Here is a 22,988-nt window from a genome sequence, read left to right as displayed (position 1 = left end):
GAAAATAATTATCCACAGATTGAAATGACATAGGGAGGTACTGTACCTGCAGCGTTTGTGCAACCTTGAATTGATTGATCTGTGATATGCTGCAGTAACGCCACCTTAATGTTACAGTCGTTTTTTTAATTCTTCACGCACTGCAATCAAGGAGGGCAGTTTAATACCCCCACCCCTGTGTTACTTAATTTTGCTACTTAACTATAATCCTTGCAGGGGTGTTCTCAAGCTTGAACATTATCTCCAATCTCAAGTATAGGCGATAACTTTCCAATCGCTATAGGTGCGACTGCCGTGGCACCCACCAATCCTTAGACTTGGGTCTCTGAAGATCATGGGCACTGCCTCTCCATTCATTATGCATTGCCTCTCCATTCATTGTGCACTGCCTCTCCATTCATTGACACTTCCTCTCCATTCATTGCGCACTGCCTCTCCATTCATTGTGTAATGCCTCTCCATTCATGGTGTAATGCCTCTCCATTTATTGTGCACTGCCTCTCCATTCATTGTGCACTGCCTCTCCATTCATTGCCACTTCCTCTCCATTCATTGCGCATTGCCTCTCCATTCATTGTGTTATTCCTCTCCATTCATTATGCATTGCCTCTCCATTCATTGTGCACTGCCTCTCCATTCATTGTGCACTGCCTCTCCATTCATTGCGCACTGCCTCTCCATTCATTGTGCACTGCCTCTCCATTCATTGTGCACTCCCTCTCTATTCATTGCGCACTGACTCTCCATGCATTGCACACTGCCTCTCCATTCATTGCGCACTGCCTCTCCTGTTATGGACCTGGTGGTTAGGAGCACCCGGAATGACCTGATGGTTAAACTAGAAATATGGACAAGCTCTGGGGAAGTGGGAACTCTGCTGACCGCAAACCCTACTCCTATCACACACACTAGAAATAGCCGTGGAGCGTACCTAACTCTCCCTAGACGCCTCTTCAAAGCCTAAGAGCTAACTACCCCTAAAGATAGAAATATAAGCCTTACCTTGCCTCAGAGAAATTCCCCAAAGGAAAAGGCAGCCCCCACATATATTAACTGTGAGTTAAGAGGAAAGTCACAAACACAGGAATGAAACAGGTTTTAGCAAAGGAGGCCAGTCTTCACTAAATAGTCAGAGGATAGAAAAAGGAACTATGCGGTCAGCACAAAAAACTACAAAAACCACGCAGAGTGTGCAAAAAGACCTCCACACCGACTCACGGTGTGGAGGTGCAACTCTGCACCCCCAGAGCTTCCAGCTAGCAAAGAAATATCATGATAGCAAGCTGGACTAGAATTTAGCAATACTAAGAAACATATTCAGGAAACAGCAACAACAAATGAACTAGTAGGAACTTAGCTTCTGCTGAAGTAGACAGGTCATCAGAGAAGTTCAAGAGAGATCTGAACCAATACTGAGACATTGACAGCTGGCAAGAAGTAACGATCTGAGTGGAGTTAAATAGAGAAGCCAGCCTAGCAATAAACAAGGACAGCTGAGAAAGCCAACCTCAAGGACCAGCAATTCCCCTCAAAGCCACCAGAGGGAGTCCAAGGACAGAACTCACCACAGTACCATTCATGACAACAGGAGGGAGTCCGAGAACGGAATTCACAACAGTACCCCCCCCTTGAGGAGGGGTCACCGAACCCTCACCAGAGCCCCCAGGCCGATCAGGACGGGCCAAATGAAAGGCACGAACTAAATCGGCAGCATGGACATCGGAGGCAACAACCCAGGAATTATCCTCCTGACCATAGCCCTTCCACTTAACCAGGTACTGAAGCTTCCATCTTGAAATACGAGAATCTAAAATCTTCTCCACGACATACTCCAACTCCCCCTCGACCAACACCGGAGCAGGAGGATCAACGGAGGGAACCATAGGCGCCACATATCGCCGCAACAATGACCTATGGAACACATTATGGATGGCAAAAGAAGCTGGAAGGACCAAACGAAATGACACAGGATTGAGAATTTCAGAAATCTTATAAGGACCAATGAAACGAGGTTTAAACTTAGGAGAAGAAACCTTCATAGGAACAAAACGAGAAGATAACCAAACCAAATCCCCAACACGAAGTCGGGGACCAACACAGCGACGGCGGTTAGCAAAACGTTGAGCCTTCTCTTGGGACAACGTCAAATTGTCCACTACGTGAGTCCAAATTTGCTGCAACCTGTCCACCACAGAATCCACCTCAGGACAGTCAGAAGGTTCAACCTGCCCCGAAGAAAAACGAGGATGAAAACCAGAATTGCAAAAAAAAGGCGAAACCAAAGTAGCCGAGCTAGCCCGATTATTAAGGGCGAACTCAGCCAATGGCAAGAAGGTCACCCAATCATCCTGATCAGCAGAAACAAAGCATCTCAGATAGGTTTCCAAAGTCTGATTGGTTCGTTCGGTTTGGCCATTTGTCTGAGGATGGAAAGCCGAAGAAAAAGACAAATCAATGCCCATCTTAGCACAAAAGGACCGCCAAAACCTCGAAACAAACTGGGAACCTCTGTCCGACACGATGTTCTCCGGAATGCCATGCAAACGAACCACATGCTGAAAAAATAGTGGAACCAAATCCGAGGAGGAAGGTAATTTAGGCAAGGGTACCAAATGGACCATCTTAGAAAAGCGATCACAAACCACCCAGATGACAGACATCCTTTGAGAGACAGGAAGATCTGAAATAAAATCCATGGAAACATGCGTCCAGGGCCTTTTCGGGACCGGCAAGGGCAAAAGTAACCCACTGGCACGAGAACAGCAGGGCTTGGCCTGAGCACAAGTCCCACAGGACTGCACAAAAGAACGCACATCCCGTGACAAGGAAGGCCACCAAAAGGACCTAGCCACCAAATCTCTGGTACCAAAAATCCCAGGATGACCAGCCAACACCGAACAGTGAACCTCAGAAATAACTCTGTTAGTCCATCTATCAGGGACAAACAGTCTCTCCGCAGGACAAAATGTCAGGTCTATCAGCCTGAAACTCCTGCAGCACCCGCCGCAAATCAGGGGAGATGGCAGACAGAATTACCCCCTCTTTGAGAATACCAGCAGGCTCCGGGACTCCCGGAGAATCAGGCACAAAACTCCTAGAAAGGGCATCAGCCTTCACATTCTTAGAACCAGGAAGGTATGAGACCACAAAATCGAACCGGGAGAAAAACAGCGACCATCGAGCCTGTCTAGGATTCAACCGCTTGGCAGACTCGAGATAAGTCAGATTCTTGTGATCCGTCAAGACCACCACGCGGTGCTTGGCTCCCTCGAGCCAATGTCGCCACTCCTCGAATGCCCACTTCATAGCCAGCAACTCCCGATTGCCAACATCATAATTACGCTCAGCGGGCGAAAACTTTTTTGAAAAGAAAGCACATGGCTTCATCACAGAGCCATCAGAACTTCTTTGAGACAGAACAGCCCCTGCTCCAATCTCAGAAGCATCCACCTCGACCTGAAAAGGGAGCGAAACATCTGGCTGACGCAGCACAGGGGCCGAAGAAAAACGATGTTTCAGCTCCTGAAAAGCCTCTACGGCCGCAGAGGACCAATTCACCACATCAGCACCTTTCTTTGTCAAATCAGTCAAAGGTTTAACCACACTAGAAAAATTAGCGATGAAGCGACGGTAAAAATTAGCAAAGCCCAGGAATTTCTGAAGGCTCTTCACAGATGTAGGCTGAGTCCAATCATGGATGGCCTGCACTTTAACAGGGTCCATCTCGATAGTAGAAGGGGAAAAAACGAAGCCCAAAAAGGAAACCTTCTGAACTCCGAAGAGACATTTAAACCCTTTCACAAACAAGGAATTAGCACGAAGGACCTGGAACACCATTCTGACCTGCTTCACATGAGACTCCCAATCATCCGAAAAGACCAAAATATCATCCAAATATACAATCATGAATCTATCCAGATATTTTCGGAAGATGTCATGCATAAAGGATTGAAACACAGATGGAGCATAAGAAAGCCCGAATGGCATCACTAGATACTCGAAATGACCCTCGGGCATATTAAATGCTGTTTTCCATTCATCGCCCTGTTTAATACACACAAGATTATACGCCCCTCGAAGATCAATCTTGGTGAACCAACTAGCCCCCCTAATCCGAGCAAACAAATCAGACAGCAGAGGCAAAGGGTACTGAAATTTGACCGTGATTTTATTAAGAAGGCGGTAATCTATACAAGGTCTCAGAGAACCGTCCTTCTTGGCCACAAAAAAGAACCCTGCTCCCAACGGCGACGAAGACGGGCAAATATGCCCTTTCTCCAAGGACTCCTTTATATAACTCCGCATAGCGGCATGTTCCGGCACAGATAAATTGAAAAGCCGGCCCTTAGGAAACTTACTACCAGGAATCAAATTAATAGCACAATCACAATCCCGATGAGGAGGTAGCACACTGGATTTGGGCTCATCAAAAACATCTCGGTAATCCGACAAAAACTCAGGGACTTCAGAAGAAGTGGAAGAAGAAATTGACATCAACGGAACATCGCCATGTACCCCTTGACAACCCCAACTAGATACAGACATTGATTTCCAATCCAATACTGGATTATGAACCTGTAGCCACGGCAAACCCAACACGACCACATCATGCAAATTATGCAACACCAAAAAGCGAATATCCTCCTGATGTGCAGGAGCCATGCACATGGTCAACTGAGCGCAGTACTGAGGTTTATTCTTGGCCAAAGGCGTAGCATCAATTCCCCTTAATGGAATAGGATACTGCAAAGGCTCCAAAGAAAAACCACAGCGCTTGGCAAACTCCAAGTCCATCAAATTCAGGGCAGCGCCTGAGTCCACAAATGCCATAACAGAGTAGGATGACAAAGAGCAAATCAGAGTAACAGACAAAAGAAATTTAGGCTGTACAGTACCAATGGTGACAGACCTAGCGAACCGCTTAGTGCGCTTAGGACAATCAGAGATAGCATGAGTGGAGTCACCACAGTAAAAACACAGCCCATTCTGACATCTGTGTTCTTGCCGTTCAGTTCTGGTCAAAGTCCTATCACATTGCACAAGCTCAGGCCTCCGCTCAGAGGATACCGCCAAATGGTGCACAACTTTGCGCTCGCACAAACGCCGATCAATTTGAATAGCCAAGGACATTGATTCATTCAGACCAGCAGGCGTAGGGAACCCCACCATGACATCCTTAAGGGCTTCAGAAAGACCCTTTCTAAAAATCGCTGCCAGCACACACTCATTCCACTGAGTAAGCACAGACCATTTTCTGAACTTCTGGCAATATACCTCCGCTTCATCCTGACCCTGACACAAAGCCAGTAAGATTTTCTCTGCCTGATCCACTGAATTCGGTTCGTCATAAAGCAATCCTAGCGCCAGAAAAAACGCATCTACATTAAGCAATGCAGGATCTCCTGGCACAAGGGAGAATGCCCAGTCTTGAGGGTCGCCACGTAACAAAGAAATAATAATTTTTACTTGCTGAATGGGGTCACCAGAGGAGCGGGGTTTCAAAGCAAGAAACAGTCTACAATTATTTTTGAAATTCAGAAACTTAGATCTATCCCCAGAAAACAAATCAGGAATTGGGATTCTAGGTTCTAACATCGGATTCTGAACTACATAATCTTGAATGCTTTGCACCCTTGCAGCGAGTTGATCCACACAAGAGGACAGACCTTAAATGTCCATATCTACACCTGACTCCTGAACCACCCAGAGGTTAAGGGGAAAAGAGAAACAAAACACACTGCAAAGAAAAAAAAATGGGTTCAGAACTTCTCTTATCCCTCTTTTGAGATGCATTAACACTTTGTGGGCCAGCTGTACTGTTATGGACCTGGTGGTTAGGAGCACCCGGAATGACCTGATGGTTAAACTAGAAATATGGACAAGCTCTGGGGAAGTGGGAACTCTGCTGACCGCAAACCCTACTCCTATCACACACACTAGAAATAGCCGTGGAGCGTACCTAACTCTCCCTAGACGCCTCTTCACAGCCTAAGAGCTAACTACCCCTAAAGATAGAAATATAAGCCTTACCTTGCCTCAGAGAAATTCCCCAAAGGAAAAGGCAGCCCCCACATATATTAACTGTGAGTTAAGAGGAAAGTCACAAACACAGGAATAAAACAGGTTTTAGCAAAGGAGGCCAGTCTTCACTAAATAGTCAGAGGATAGAAAAGGGAACTATGCGGTCAGCACAAAAAACTACAAAAACCACGCAGAGTGTGCAAAAAGACCTCCACACCGACTCACGGTGTGGAGGTGCAACTCTGCACCCCCAGAGCTTCCAGCTAGCAAAGAAATATCATGATAGCAAGCTGGACTAGAATTTAGCAATACTAAGAAACATATTCAGGAAACAGCAACAATAAATGAACTAGTAGGAACTTAGCTTCTGCTGAAGTAGACAGGTCATCAGAGAAGTCCAAGAGAGATCTGAACCAATACTGAGACATTGACAGCTGGCAAGAAGTAACAATCTGAGTGGAGTTAAATAGAGAAGCCAGCCTAGCAATAAACGAGGGCAGCTGAGAAAGCCAACCTCAAGGACCAGCAATTCCCCTCAAAGCCACCAGAGGGAGTCCAAGGACAGAACTCACCACAGTACCATTCATGACCACACGAGGGAGTCCAAGAACGGAATTCACAACACTCTCCCTTCATTGTGCACTGCCTCTCCCTTCATTGTGCACTGTCTCTCCCTTCATTATGCACTGCCTCTCCATTCATTGTGCACTGCCTCTTCATTCATGGTGTAATGCCTCTCCATTCATTGTGCACTGCCTCTCCATTCATTGTGTAATGCCTCTCCATTCATTGTGCACTGCCTCTCCATTCATGGTGTAATGCCTCTCCCTTCATTGTGTACTGCCTCTCCATTCATGGTGTAATGCCTCTCCATTCATTGTGCACTGCCTCTCCCTTCATTGTGTACTGGCTCTCTATTCATTGTGCACTGCCTCTCCATTCATTGAGCACTGCCTCTCCATTCATTGTGCACTGCCTCTCCATTCATTGTGCACTGCCTCTCCATTCATTGAGCACTGCCTCTCCATTCATTGAGCACTGCCTCTCCATTCATTGTGCACTGCCTCTCCATTCATTGAGCACTGCCTCTCCATTCATTGTGCACTGCCTCTCCATTCATTGTGCCCTGCCTCTCCATTCATGGTGTAATGCCTCTCCCTTCATTGTTTACTGCCTCTCCATTCATGGTGTAATGCCTCTCCATTCATTGTGCACTGCCTCTCTATTCATGGTGTAATGCCTCTCCCTTCATTGTGTACTGCCTCTCCCTTCATTGTGCACTGCCTCTCCATTCATTGTGCACTGCCTCTCCATTCATTGAGCACTGCCTCTCCATTCATTGTGCACTGCCTCTCCATTCATTGTGCACTGCCTCTCCATTCATTGTGCAGTTCCCAGTGCAGCAGGACAGGTCAGCTGAAATAAATGCTCACGTGAGTGGGTGGGTCCCCCACGATCGCAGAGGGTCATTACACCCCTGTTACAGTGATATCCTATTGATACATTTTTGTTACGTTTTCTCATGAAAATCATTTAAAAACTAATATTGTGAGAACACTAACTTTCTTTTCTCTGTTTGCAGAACTGTAAGAGAGCTTATTATTAACATAATGAACTGAAGTTTTTATTGGTAACATTTTGGGATACATATAACTGTTTATTTTTAAGGCAAGGTTCACAAAAACAACTAGGACAAGTTATAATATAAACATGGCGATATAAACATGCAACTTTTTGTGGAGTTTTTTTTTTCTTTTTCACAAATAAACTTTTTAGGTATGTATTAAAACTGGGAGCTGATAGGCTGAGCTATATTGCAGATACTGAGGCCATTATTAGGCTCCCGATTGCCACAGAAACTCATCAGCACCTTGCGATGACAATGCAGCGGGAGTGATCTCCCTCTGTCACACTCTGCACATGCCTCCTCCTAACTGACAGGGCTGCTGCAGTAACTCAGCACTTTCCACAAACATGCACCATACACAGAATGCTGTGATGAATAGTGACAGATATGCATCACACAATGGACCTTTTTCCTTGTATTTCTTGACCTGTGGTGTGCTTTTTAACCCCTTCATGACCAGGGGTATTTCAGTTTTTGAGTTTCCATTTTTTGCTGCCCCCCTTCTTCACAGAACCATAACTTTTTTTTTATTTTTTGGTCAATATGAGGGCTTGTTTTTTGTGGGACAAATTGTACCTTTGAACGACACACTTGGTTTTAACATATCGTGTAGTGGAAAACGGGGAAAAAAATTCCAAGTGTGGTGAAATTGCAAAAAAGTGCAATTCCACAGTTTTTTGCTTTTTTTTACCATGTTCACTAAATGCTAAAACTGACCTGCCGTTATGATTCTCCAGGTCCTTACATTACACCAAACATGTCTAGGTTCTTTTTTTTTTTTGAAGTTGTGAAAAAAAATCCAAAATTTGTAAAAAAAAAAAATTACACCATTTTCCGAAACCTGTAGCATCTCCATTTTTCGTGATGTGGGGCTGGGTGAGGGCTTATTTTTACGGGCAGAGCTGACTTTTTTATTGATACCATTTTGGTGCAGATACAATCTTTTGATCACTTGTTATTGCATTTTATTGTGCATTTTATTCCAATGTCGCGGTGACCAAAAAAACGTAATTCTGGCGTTTTAAATTTTTTTCTCGTTACGCCGTTTAGCGATCGGGTTAATTCTTTTTTTACATTGATAGATTGGGTGATACTGAACCCGGAGATCCCAAATATGTTTATATTTGACTTTCTTTTATTGTTTTATTTTGAATGAGGCAAAAGGGGGAATTTGAACGTTTATATATAGATTTTTTTTTTAAGAACATTTTTTGACTAGAAGCTGCCATAATCTGATCACCTCTGCTACACACAGGTGATGATCAGATTGCCTGTGTGTAACAGAAATGTTCACTTGCTATGAGCGCCGACCACAGGCAATGACAACCATAGAGGTCTGCTGTAGACCTCTTTTTGTTATGTTGACCCATCGGTGATGACGTGCGATCATGTAACAGGGTCACCAACGGGTGTGATTAGAGACGCAACTCTGGTAAATGCGAGTTAAATGCCGCTGTCAGAGATTAACAGCGGCATTTAACTAGTTAACAGCCGTGGGTGGATCACGATTTCACCAGTGGCTGTTGCGGGCACATGTCAGCTGTATATATCAGCTGTCATTTGCCTGGAAAGGTGCAGGCTCAGTGCCCCAGCCCACACCAAATAGGAGTAGTCCGACGTGGGTGTACTACTACACCAAACATCGGAAAGGGATTAAACAAAAAAAAAATGTCAACTCTTTCAGCATTTTTTCTGCAGTTTTTCTCCAATGAGATCAAATTAGTTAGCACCAAAAACACATAAAACATAAGTAAAAAATAATATTTCAACAAAGTTCTGCAGAAAGTGGGTTCATCTACCACAGGACATGTTGTAAGAATGGTTATTTTAAGATGGTAAAAAAACTATATATCCTTTAGCAACATAATTCAAGTCAATATGAAAAAAAGAAATAAGCCTAACAGTAATAAACCTACCGTTTAACCTCCTTGGCATCACTTGCTATGAAGAATCCAAGCGTACCTTCTTTAATCTTCAGGTGGTTTCCTGGGTTGATAATAATCCTGGGGACAAGTAAAAATGTGGTGAAAACATGCTTAGAACAGAGTTTCGCTATGAGTTCATTAACCATCCATTCATTGGTTGAACAAACTCATGATCCCCTCCAGCTAGAACCCTTTACAACCACAATTGACAATATCTGAGCTGGCAACAAAATGAGAGTGATCAGTTATTGGGCTCACTTTTAGAATAGCAAATATCTATAACAAAAATTTTGAAGGATTTTAACAATGAACCTCAAAATTAATACCAAAGTGTTCATAACATTTGTTCCATTTATGGACTCAGTCATTGTCATTGTGATTTTAGGTACCAGTAATTAGCATAGAGTCTTATAAAAAATGATATTAGCTTCACATTTTATGAACCAGAGTTATATAAATTATTCAAACTTGACTACAATCAGCAGAAAAAGATAAAAAGTAACAATCCAATATGGATCTGTAGAGGGGGGTTAATGGTGAATTTGTTTAATGCATGAAAAACAAAAGCAGTAGTGAAAGCTGCATTTTGGAGCTAGGTCATGTCCTCTTTTTTATGTCAGGTCTATGAAGTAATAACTGTCTTGTATTGACCTCATAGCTTGGAATGAAATATATCAAACTTTATTTCTGAACCCCTGGTTTATGGAATAAAAGTGGAAACATATGGAAATTTTGTTTTGATAAGTCCAAATGTGGGACACAGGGTAAATGTAATTAAAAAAGCAATTGTGAGTGCATTTAAAGAGATTTCTGATCTTCAAAAATTGTATGCTAATTGTTTAAATGAGGATTTTATCACGTATTTATGTTTAAAGTTTAAATGTCTTGTAGGCCAATATGACTTGCAGACACATGCCCATGCTCCTAGTTTTTATCTCCTGTTTTATTACATTTCATAATTTGAAAATGTGTTTACTTCCCATTCCCTGAAATGTTGTCCTCTGCTTGATATATCAACTACCACCTTTTTCCTTATCTTACTTTCCAGTCACCAGAGGAGGAGGCCAAAAAACAGTGGATTGTGAAATGTCCAATAAGCATAGCCATGTCTAAAGACCCAGGTGAATTTGGACCCATTAATGAGTGTTTGTTTACTGGCTCATCAACAAGTGTCCTCAGGACAAGAATGGGAATATTAATCGCTAATACGAAAGTTCTGTCATAATCTGTTTACATGAGACAATGTGCTGCCGATTTTTTCAATGCGGACACAATTGATCAGCTCACCACACAAACAGGCGTCCTGCTCATTCGTTGGGTAGCCAGCAGAAGATTTACACTAGCCAACTATCATCAACAAGAGTTTTTAAGGTCATACACTGACCTATTCTCGGCTTGACTAAATGGGTTTTTAATGTTTTCTTTGTAAAGACACCTCGTAAAACAGGAGTATGTAAACAACGGTAAATAGAGGCAAATTATCGGGGAGTTGAACTGGAGTCAATTACATTAGTAATCCAAATATCTGCAATGCTTAGCAGCATGAAAACAACCGTGCTGCGTGGGCTGTGCCAGGTAATGATAAAAGCAAATTCTTCTCAGCTATGGTGGCATTATCTGCATATAGACACAATCTTCTGTATTTTCTACAAGGTCAGAAAACCCCTTTACATTTCTCTTTATGTTCTATCTTACATAGAAAATATGATTTAGCTATGCATAGAGGGCACTAAAGCACCTTAGCGACATTTTGCTAAATTAATTCTTTGTAATTATGTTGTGAGATTAGGGTTTACAGATCACAAATCTCACAAACTGACAGCATAAACCAGGTCCATAGCTCTGTAAGGACTATGGCTTCTATTAAAAAAAAAACCACACACCTTTAGTTTTGTAATTGCTGCTTTCATTCTGCAAAAACTGAAGTTTAATCAAGTATGCCAACAAGGGTTGGGCCAAGAGGCTCAGCGCTCCGTTCTACCCACTGGCAATCTCCCTTCTCAAGCTACTGTATGGGCTTTGTTCATACTGTCAGTTTGGGTGGAGAGACTCAACGTAATGGAGACACATTTAAAACAAAAAAGTTTACATCCTCTGACTTATGTAGACAGAAGGGAGTGACAAGATTGTTCTACATAGTGTAGTGTTTTCTTTACTATTATATCTAGTCAGATCATTTTTATATTTGTAGATAGCTGCTATTTTTGCAATGTGTTAAGTAATAAAACTCAAAGGGTTGGTTCTGGCAAAATAAAACTTTGCCCAGGACACTGGATATGTAATATATAACAAACTCAGTCATACTCAACTAATGGCACCCACTTGGGCCAGCAAAGTCGGCTCTGTGGGCTGCACAAACACAGAAAGTGGTAATCTCACTATTCAGCAGCTGCTGGTCTGCTGCCTGTGATTGGCTGCAGCGTTCAGGTGACTGTGAGCAGGGTGTTATCATAAAACGTCCAATGACATGCTGCTCCAAGCTACCTGGCCATTACAGCGAATCACAGTCCACAGCAGTCCAGTGGCTGGTGGAATGGTTTTATTATCCTTTCCTGACCAAAGAGTAGCCTGCAGACTAGGCGCATGCTGGTAGGTGAGTATGACTGAGTTTGTTATTTTAAGTTATGCAGTCTCTCGGGCCGAGTTCATTTTGTCCAGACAACCCCTTTAAAGCTCACGTGTGCAAATGCAAATTCTATAAGTGGGCTCCCTAACTATTACGTGCTATTTGAAGCCTCTTAAGACTCCAAGGCCCAGTCCCCATGACCTCTACCCCTGGTGCAAAGGTTAGATCACCTCTATATCAGTTACACTGTGTTGGTGTAATGTGTTCGTTCATGACAATGACTTCATCAATGCTGTAATATATATATGCAATTCCTTATGTAAGAACGGACTCCGTAACAGTTCACTGCTGCCTTGTTTTCACTGCACCAAAGAATTAAATAATGTACAATGAAATCTTATTAGCCTCACACTCAAATAAACTTATCGGCGGAAAAGTTCAATATCTCCATGTACTCAGAAATAAATGAACTTTTGTGCCACTTCCTAATCTCCCTTTCTCATTTTAAGAGTATACTGCAGATCTGATGGATGCAACCCCGATTCATTACACTTCTAAATATGCTGATGTCTAGGCATAGACACAAGCAATAGCACTTATAGGACTGCTGCCAGTTAAACTGAAAGAGAAAATGGTACAGGACAGCTAGCAGGTAATTATTCAGAAATGGGCTTAGTATCAGTAAGCTACACAACCAGGACATGGTAACAGGGATCTGGCGGACAACACTGATCTTCTGATCTACTGCAGACACATTTTTTAGATACCGATGTTTGTACTGTGTCCCTCGGCATTCTGTCTTATGAACATTATAAGGATACTCTGCTATAGAAAATAGAAGCTTATGCATGAGCAATAAGGCACATTTCAGTATCATGCTGGCATACAATCCACAGGGTGCAGCAAATGTCATGCCATCCATTTCCATAAGGGAAGTTCTGCGGTGTGTCCCCTCCTGTCCGCAGCACTAAGCTACCCATCCAAGGTGCTGTCTGTCTGGCTGCCACATCTGTTTGACAAAGAGCTTACAAGATATCCTGGCAGATTATAAATGGCCCTTCTCATTTCTTCAAGAGTTTGATAGATCTCTCAGGTCCAAAGGGAGAACCAGCTATTTAAATCACAGTTCATCGCTGAGTCTAAGGATAAATTGGCCTGCCAATATTTCACCGAGGCAAGGTAATCCTGGGATGCTCATTAAGATGGCAGAGGACAATTTTCAAAGTGCCAATGTTGACTGAACAAATGCATAGGTTTGATTTTCATCTAGTAAGCAACAAGCTAAGGCCAATTCTGTCCCAGAATCAGTCCTCCACATCATGGCCATGTCCATAGACTGACATACATGTCAGACACTTGCACTGTTCGAAAACAGTCTGCAATGGATGAGCATGCATTAACAGACATACTATATCTACCGAAAGCACAGACAGCTTTCCAGCCCACTGATTAATCATTCATTCAAATTATTAAGTAAACAAATACAATATTTTTAAGATTTTAATGATCAAAATAGGAACATTTCTCTTGTATTTTTTTTATTATCTGTGACTTTCCTTGAGAAAATTCTATTGCTGCATCCAAACGTCTGTCCCTTAGCTAATTCTCCTATAAAACCTATTAGATTCCAATAAGCCGATAAGGGAAAGGAGGGGATGGCGGAATGGAAAATCTTTTCATAATTCATGCAAGCTAAGCAAACGAAAAATAAAACACTGATGTTATGTTCTAGTTATTCTGTACCATTGTCCCCATGCTTTAAAGGCAGGTGTTTAATGTTAAAGGCAACCATTGGCATACATTTATGCATACTGTGCTTGCCACCCATTTCCAGCCCAATGTTAGAAAAACTAAAAATGGGAAGAGCAATGAATGGATTTATTGGGTTACCCCTACTTTATGCCTGCTAACAATAGGCATTTTATAAACAACCCAATATACTTATTATTTAACTTTTTTGCAAATCAACAAGCCAAACAACGCATGACATGCATGCACATTCATCACATGCCTTAACAAACCAATGTTGCATTTTGAAAGTAAGACAGTTGCAGGTTAGATTAACCACAAACAGCATGGCTCTTCGTTCTTTCAGGTTTATTTCATTCAGACTATGTGACTAAACTTTTATAATCATCAAACAGACATGGCTCAGTTTAGCTCTGCAATTAAAATAAGCAATATGGGTTAATATGGTATGGCAAGATGGTATAATAACCTCTGCCATTTTGGTATTTGTTTTGGTTACTAGTTTTAGGAATACTTAAACAGGAAAGAGACAAATCAACTTTAAAATTCCTTTATCTGGAAACAGCTTACAAAAAATGATCTATGACTTTTTTTCCTGCCATGGAGCATGTGGCTTTTGACTTAGATGTGGACCTTTGTGGCCACAATTGCTTAGGTGCTGTCTACACTCAGCTATAATGTCCAATGTATTCACCATGTAGCAGTAGCTTCAACAGGGTAAGATATAACTATGTGGTTAAAAAAAAGTCAGGGGTCAGAGCCAGAAGAAAAAGAATAAAACTTGCTCTTACACTTGCAACTAACAAATCTAGAATCATCCATCCTACTGCAAGACGTTCAACTGACAAATATGTTAAGCATGCAACTACATCATCCTAGAACATGGATTGTGTCCACCTGCTCAGTCATGGACACCCAATCCATGGAGGCATGCATGTGCAGAATATCTGTTACCCATTGTAGTACTGATCTGTAAACTTCTATGGCAAACTACTTCATAGTTAAACAAAATTATAAATCTGCGCTGAAATGTAATATTCCGCTAATCTTTTCATTTTCTGTTTAAACACTTACTCAACTTTCTTGGCAAACAACAAGTGTAAACTGAAAATAGCAGTTTCACATCCTTGCCATACAGCAGGCACTTGACTTGACTATCAGATGACTCCATCAGAAACAAACTCTAACTTATGTGGCTGGACGCAATGAGCAGATTATCACTTTATAATAAAGGTACTGCGTTTCACCTGACCCTGCTCTGTGATAATAAGACGACTGCTGACAGCGTCACAAGTGTACACAGCACAAGCTGACGTCATCTCGACAAAACAGTGTGTGGAAGTCTACAGGAAGGCTCGGTTGCTGATGTGAAAACTGCAAGATTTCTGGAATTTCTGAAAGCTCTAACACAGCAGAAAACGGAGTCCACATTGTTTCAAAAATGTAGTAGATGAAGGAATGAATCTCTATTGGGAGTTTGCAGCATTAGGTGATGTTTTTCATTTTTGTTTTGTGTAATTAGCACTATCGGCAGCATGTTTAGAGAAGGATTTTGATGTCAATCATGTTATTAGTTGTTCTTTAGACTCTTTAAGTGAACAGAACATCCCAGCTTCCAGTATTTAACTTACTTTCAGAATGCAACATAACCTTTAATTAAAAGATTTAGCAATCAGCAATGCTCAACTCTAAGTGAATGAGCAGCAGTAGTGAAAAGTGGCCCATGCTATACCAGACACATGGCAGTCCTGCATATTTGAGACCTCTTCATTAGCCAGAACAGATTTGGTTTTTTAACACTCCACATAAACAAATCATGCAAATACAAATTAAAAAAAAGCTTCATAATGCAACTCCCTATGTTGCAATAACTTCTCTGCAGTTACCAAACTTGCAGGAAGTTTCTGGTGGAGAATCCCAAACCACTCCAATAAGAAAGGACAAACAGATGTCAGATGGATGGTGGTGAACACTGCACACAGACAAGACAAACCACAGAGATGGGCAAGAAGGCAGCCCACTCTAAAATTAATCAAACTGATGGCAAACAAAGTTTAAGTTTAGGACAAAGGCCAAATAATGAGCAGATGGAAACAATTTGAATAGCAAGACTAAACAGAAAAGAATCTGTTAAGGGAAATTACATTGATAAGGAGATCAATTGCCATTCAGCCATAATGTGTTGGCTAATATATCTTCTCTTTTGAAAGGCAAATAAATGCTAATGTGATCTTAAAGAGAACCCATCAGTAGGATTAACCCTCTTAAGCTGTTTATATGGGCATGTAGAACATAAAAGCTGAATAAAACGATACCTTGATATCTGCAATCAGATGTCTTATTCCAGAGAAATCCACATTTTTCTTTTATGTAAATGAGTTGCTCAGGGCTATGGGCTGGACATAAATCTGCACGAGAGTCCACCTCCATAGATTATTATAAATAAAAGGGGGAGTTACCAGTGTGATGCGTGATAGCTGCTCTCTGCACTCCTGATCTCACTGCATAGTTGTGTGTGGTTATACCTGACACATCTGCAGGTCCCTCCCAGCTTCAGCTTCCATCTCACAGGAAGACAGAGGTGTAATAGTTTCACAATGCAAAAGAGCTGTGAGAACTGCAGCAAATGTGTTTGTAAGGAGACACAGTTCAGTTCCACTGTCCTATGTTAGTCTCTGGTAACGACCCCTTCCATTTATAATAAACTCTGGAGGCAGATTCTCAGGGAGACTGAAGTCCAGCCCATAGCCTTGAAAAACTAATTTACATATAAGAAAAACTTGAATTTCTCTGGAATAAGATGTCAGATCGCAGACATCAAGGTATCATTTTACTCAGCTTCCTATAACCTGCATACTCATTTAGACGACTTAGGAGGGTTGATACTACTGACAGATTCCCTTTAAAGAAGTGCTCTGGATACTAGGGACCAACCATATCACTACTACATTACCAACAAAATAACTCAAAACCAATAAATTACCAAGCAGCAGACACATTACCACTTGGCCATCAGAAAATGGATAGCTAGCAAATTAATCAGCAGAGAAGGGCACAATTTCACTAAATCCTAGGGACAGCTTAATGCATAGGAAAAATATGAATGTGACACTTAGACACCATGAAGTGGACACTTAATCTCCCTGGATGCATTCAGTCACTGACTGGATACAAGGACAGGCAATGAAAACAGTGAATTTGCAAAAACGTAACCAGAGTTAGATCGATAAGGACCCTTCACTGGTATTCAAAATAATAAGATTAGCATTCTTCAGCTGCTGGCATCTCTAGAAATTGGGAAGTCAGTACCAAATATACTACTTGGCCACCTGGAACGGACAAAGGACTATATACATTGCCTTGCGAAAGTATTCGGCTCTCTGGAACTTTTCAACCTTTTCCCACATATCATGATTCAAACATAAAGATACCAAATGTAAATTTTTGGTGAAGAATCAACAACAAGTGGAACACAATTGTGAAGTTGAACGACATTTATTGGTTATTTTAAATTTTTGTGGAAAATCAAAAACTGAAAAGTGAGGCATGCAATATTATTCTGCCCCTTTAATTTAACACTTTGTTGCGCCTCTTTTGCTGCGATTACAGCTGCAAGTCGCTTGGGGTATGTCTCTATCAGTTTTGTACATCAAGAGACTGAAATTCTTGCCCATTCTTCCTTGGCAAACAGCTCGAGCTCAGTGAGGTTTGATGGAGATCGTTTGTGAACAGCAGTTTTCTGTTGTGAATTCTGCTTTTGGGCTCCCTCCGGTGGTTGTAGGTTGTAATGAAGTTGTCCCTGAGTTGCATTCCTGGTCAGGTGTATCTGCTGATTGCAGTTCTGACTGGGGTATTTAGGCGTGCAGGATTCATTAGTCCTTGCCAGTTGTCCATGGTTGTTGGGAGGTTTTGGTCCTGGTTTGGTTCCTTCTGCCTTCTGCCAAATCAGCAAAGATAAGTGTCTGGTTTTGTTTCTGTGGCACACATGCTGTGTGCTTAATAATTCTGTGCTATTCAGTGTTTTTTTTTGTCCAGCTTAGATTGTGTCAGTATTTTCTCAGTCTTGTTGGATTCTCTGGAGTGGCAGATATACATTCCATGTCTTTAGTTAGATTGTGGAACTTTTTGTATTATCTGCTGTGGATATTTTTGGAAGGGTTTGGAAGGTAGTATTCCTATTTCCATCTATAGGGGTATTTAGTCCTCCGGCTGTGTCGAGGTGTCTAGGGTTTGTTAGGCACACCCCACGGCTACTTCTAGTTGCGGTGTTAGTTCAGGTTTTGTGGTCAGTACAGTTTCCACCTACTCCAAAGAAAGTTCATGGGGCTCCAAAGTCACCGGATCATAACAGTACAACTGGCCCACTGTGAGTTAAATGCATATCAGAAGAAGGGAAGAAAGGTGTTGAGTCATTTTTTTTCTGCAGTTTGCTTTGCCTTTTCTTCCCTCTTTTTCTCTGGGTGGCTAAGGAGTCTTGTGTTAGCATGGATGTTCAAGAATTAGCTTCTCGTGTAGACCAGCCTCCTGCTAGGGTACAGGGAATTTCTGATTATATTGTTCAGACTCCTGTTTTAGAGCCGAAGATTCTTACTCCTGATTTGTTTTTTGGTGACACGTCCAAATTTTTGAGTTTTAAAAACAACTGTAAACTGTTTTTTGCTTTGAGACCTCGATCCTCTGGGGATTCTATTCAGCAGGTTCAAATCGTCATTTCCCTGTTGCGTGGTGATCCACAGGATTGGGCATTTTCCCTGGAATCTGGGAATCCGGCTTTGCTTAATGTAGATTCCTTTTTTCAGGCTTTAGGACTATTATATGATGAACCTAATTCTGTGGATCAAGCGGAGAAGACCTTGTTGGTCCTGTCTCAGGGTCAAGAGGCGGCAGAATTGTATTGTCAGAAATTTAGAAAATGGTCTGTGTTGACTAAATGGAATGATGATGCTTTGGCTGCAATTTTCAGAAAGGGTCTTTCTGAATCTGTTAAAGATGTTATGGTGGGGTTTCCCACGCCCGTCGGTCTGAGTGATTCTATGTCTTTGGCCATTCAGATTGATCGGCGCTTGTGGGAGCGCAGAACTGTGCGCGCTGCGGCGTTGTCCTCAGAGCAGAGTCCTGAGCCAATGCAGTGTGATAGGATTCTGTCTAGGACAGAATGACAAGGACTCAGACGTCAGAATAGGTTGTTATTATTGTGGCGATGCTTCTCATGTCATTTCAGTCTGCCCTAAACGGACAAAGAGGATCGCTAGTTCATTTACCATCAGTACTGTACAACCTAAATTTCTGTTATCGGTGTCCCTGATCTGCTCATTGTCATCATTTTCTGTCTTGGCGTTTGTGGATTCAGGCGCCGCTTTGAACTTAATGGACCTTGAGTTTGCCAGGCGTTGTGGTTTCCCCTTGCAGCCCTTGCAGAACCTTATTCCTTTAAGGGGCATTGATGCTACACCTTTGGCTAAAAATAAGCCCCACTTTTGGACACAGGTGACCATGCGCATGGCGCCAGCCCATCAGGAAGATTGTCGATTTCTGGTATTGCATAATTTACATGATGCTATCGTGTTGGGTTTTCCGTGGTTGCAGGTACATAATCCTGTGTTGGATTGGAAGTCTATGTCTGTGACTAGTTGGGGTTGTCAGGGAGTTCATAATGATGTTCCTTTAATGTCCATCTCCTCTTCTTCCTCTTCCGAAATTCCAGAGTTTTTGTCTGAATTTCAGGATGTATTTGATGAGCCCAAGTCCAGTTCTCCTCCACCGCACAGGGACTGTGATTGTGCTATTGATTTGATTCCAGGCTGTAAGTTTCCTAAGGGCCGACTCTTCAACCTGTCTGTGCCTGAACATACCGCCATGCGGAGTTATGTTAAGGAGTCTTTGGAGAAAGGGCATATTCAGCCATCTTCTTCACCGATGGGAGCGGGATTTTTTTTTGTTGCTAAGAAGGATGGCTCCTTGATTATCGCCTCTTGAATAAGATCACGGTCAAGTTTCAATACCCATTACCTTTGCTTTCCGATTTGTTTGCTAGGATTAATGGGGCTAGTTGGTTTACGAAGATTGACCTTCGGGGGGCGTATAATTTTGTTCGTATTAAGCAGGGTGATGAATGGAAAACTGAGTTCAATACGCCCGAAGGCCATTTTGAATACCTTGTGATGCCGTTTGGGCTCACTAATGCTCCATCTGTTTTTCAATTTTTCATGCATGATATCTTCCGGACTTATATTGATAAATTCTTGATTGTATATTTGGACAATATTTAGATTTTTTCTGATGATTGGGAGTCTCATGTGGAACAGGTCAGGATGGTATTTCAGATCCTTCGTGACAATGCTTTGTTTGTGAAGGGGTCTTAGTGTCTCTTTGGGGTGCAGAAGGTTTCTTTTTTGGGTTTTATTTTTTCTCCTTCATCTATTGAGATGGATCCGGTTAAGGTTCAGGCCATTTATGATTGGATTCAACCCACGTCCGTAAAGAGCCTTCAGAAATTTTTGGGTTTTGCAAATTTTTATCGCCGTTTCATTGCTAACTTTTCCAGCGTGGTTAAACCCTTGACCGATTTGACGAAAAAAGGCGCTGATGTGGCGAATTGGTCCTCTGCGGCTGTTTCTGCCTTTCAGGAGCTTAAACGTCGATTTACTTCTGCTCCGGTGTTGCACCAACCGGATGTTTCCCTTCCGTTTCAGGTTGAGATTGACGCTTCTGAGATTGGCGCAGGGGCCGTTTTGTCCCAGAGGGATCATGTTGGTTCCTTGACGAAACCGTGTGCATTCTTTTCCCGTAAATTTTCACCTGCTGAACGCAATTATGATGTCGGCAATCGGGAGTTGTTGGCTATGAAGTGGGCATTTGAGGAGTGGCGACATTGGCTTGAGGGAGCTAAGCACTGTATTGTGGTCTTGACCGATCATAAGAATTTGATTTACCTCGAGTTTGCCAAGCGGCTGATTCCTAGACAGGCTCGATGGTCCTTGTTTTTTTTCCCGTTTTGATTTTGTGGTCTCGTATCTTCCGGGTTCCAAGAATATTAAGGCTGATGCCCTTTCTAGGAGTTTTTTGCCTGATTCTCCTGAGGTCTTTGAACCGGTCGGCATTCTGAAAGAAGGGGTGGTTCTTTCTGCTATTTCCCCTGATTTACGACGGGTTCTTCAGGAATTTCAGACTGACAGACCTGATCGTTGTCCAGTGGGGAAACTGTTTGTTCCTGACAGATGGACTAGTAGAGTGATTTCTGAGGTTCACTGTTCTGTGTTGGCTGGTCATCCTGGTATTTTTGGTACCAGAGACTTGGTTGGTAGGTCCTTTTGGTGGCCTTCTTTATCACGTGATGTGCGTTCTTTTGTGCAGTCCTGTGGGACGTGTGCACGGGCCAAGCCTTGTTGTTCCCGTGCTAGTGGGTTGCTTTTGCCATTGCCAGTCCCTGAGAGGCCCTGGACGCATATTTCTATGGATTTTATTTCTGATCTTCCGGTTTCCCAGAGGATGTCGGTTATCTGGGTTGTTTGTGACCGATTTTCTAAGATGGTTCATTTGGTGCCTTTGCCTAAATTGCCTTCCTCTTCTATTTGGTTCCGTTGTTTTTTCAGCATGTGGTTCGTTTGCATGGTATGCCGGAGAATATTGTGTCTGACAGAGGTTCCCAGTTTGTTTCTAGGTTTTGGCGGGCCTTTTGTGCTAGGCTGGGCATTGATTTATCTTTTTCCTCTGCATTTCATCCTCAGACAAATGGCCAAACCGAGCGAACTAATCAGACCTTGGAGACTTATTTGAGATGCTTTGTGTCTGCTGATCAGGATGATTGGGTGGCCTTTTTGCCATTGGCCGAGTTTGCCCTTAATAATCGGGCTAGTTCGGCTACTTTGGTTTCGCCTTTTTTTGTAATTTTGGTTTTCATCCTCGTTTTTCTTCTGGGCAGGTTGAGCCTTCTGACTGTCCTGGTGTGGATTCGGTGGTTGACAGGTTGCAGCAGATTTGGGCTCATGTGGTGGACAATTTGGTGTTGTCTCAGGAGGAGGCTCAACGTTTTGCTAACCGTCGTCGGTGTGTTGGTTCCCGGCTTCAGGTTGGGGATCTGGTCCGGTTGTCTTCCCGTCATGTCCCTATGAAGGTTTCTTCTCCTAAGTTTAAGCCTCGGTTTATTGGTCCTTATAGGATTTCTGGGATTATTAATCTGGTGTCTTTTCGATTGGCGCTTCCGGCCTCTTTTGCTATCCATAATGTCTTCCATAGATCTTTATTGCGGAAATATGTGGTACCCATTGTTCCCTCTGTTGATCCTCCGGCCCCTGTGTTGGTTGATGGGGAGTTGGAGTATGTGGTTGAGAAGACTTTGGATTCTCGTTTTTCGAGGCGGAGGCTTCAGTATCTTGTCAAATGGAAGGGTTATGGCCAGGAGGATAATTCTTGGGTTTTTGCCTCTGATGTCCATGCTGCTGATTTGGTTCATGCTTTTCATCTGGCTCGTCCTGATCGGCCTGGGGGCTCTGGTGAGGGTTCGGTGACCCCTCCTCAAGTGGGGAGGTACTGTTGTGAATTCTGCTTTTGGGCTCCCTCTGGTGGTTGTAGGTGGTAATGCAGTTGTCCCTGAGTTGCAGTCCTGGTCAGGTGTAATTGCTGATTGCAGTTCTGACTGGGGTATTTAGGCATGCAGGATTCATTAGTCCTTGCCAGTTGTCCATGGTTGTTGGGAGGTTTTGGTCCTGGTTTGGTTCCTTCTGCCTTCTGCCAAATCAGCAAAGATAAGTGTCTGGTTTTGTTTCTGTGGCACACATGCTGTGTGCTTAATAATTCTGTGCTATTCAGTGTTTTTTTTTTGTCCAGCTTAGATTGTGTCAGTATTTTTTCAGTCTTGTTGGATTCTCTGGAGTGGCAGATATACATTCCATGTCTTTAGTTAGATTGTGGAACTTTTTGTATTATCTGCTGTAGATATTTTTGGAAGGGTTTTAATACTGACCGCTTAGTATTCTGTCCTATCTTTCCCTATTTAGCTAGAGTGGCCTCTTTTGCTGAATCCTGTTTTCTGCCTGCGTGTGCCTTTCCTCTCCTACTCACAGTCAATATTCGTGGGGGGCTGCCTATCCTTTGGGGTTCT

The 22,988-nt window shown here is 42.6% G+C and overlaps 1 protein-coding gene across 26 annotated transcripts in view; it reads right to left on the bottom strand.

Moving 5' to 3' along the window:
- Positions 1–22,988, bottom strand: part of KCNMA1 (potassium calcium-activated channel subfamily M alpha 1) — a 1,075,276-nt gene that overhangs the window by 239,459 nt on the left and 812,829 nt on the right. For all 26 annotated transcript variants that reach the window (XM_077259420.1, XM_077259433.1, XM_077259414.1 and 23 more), the window contains one exon: positions 9,565–9,651. In XM_077259420.1, coding sequence (XP_077115535.1) covers positions 9,565–9,651 — 87 coding nt within the window. The remainder of the gene's footprint in view (positions 1–9,564; positions 9,652–22,988) is intronic.

The sequence above is a fragment of the Ranitomeya variabilis genome, chromosome 4 (assembly GCF_051348905.1).
Source record: "Ranitomeya variabilis isolate aRanVar5 chromosome 4, aRanVar5.hap1, whole genome shotgun sequence".
NCBI classification, from domain to species: domain Eukaryota; kingdom Metazoa; phylum Chordata; class Amphibia; order Anura; family Dendrobatidae; genus Ranitomeya; species Ranitomeya variabilis.
The sequence above is the reverse complement of the archived record's forward strand: the minus strand, read 5'-3'. Positions and strand labels throughout refer to the sequence as shown.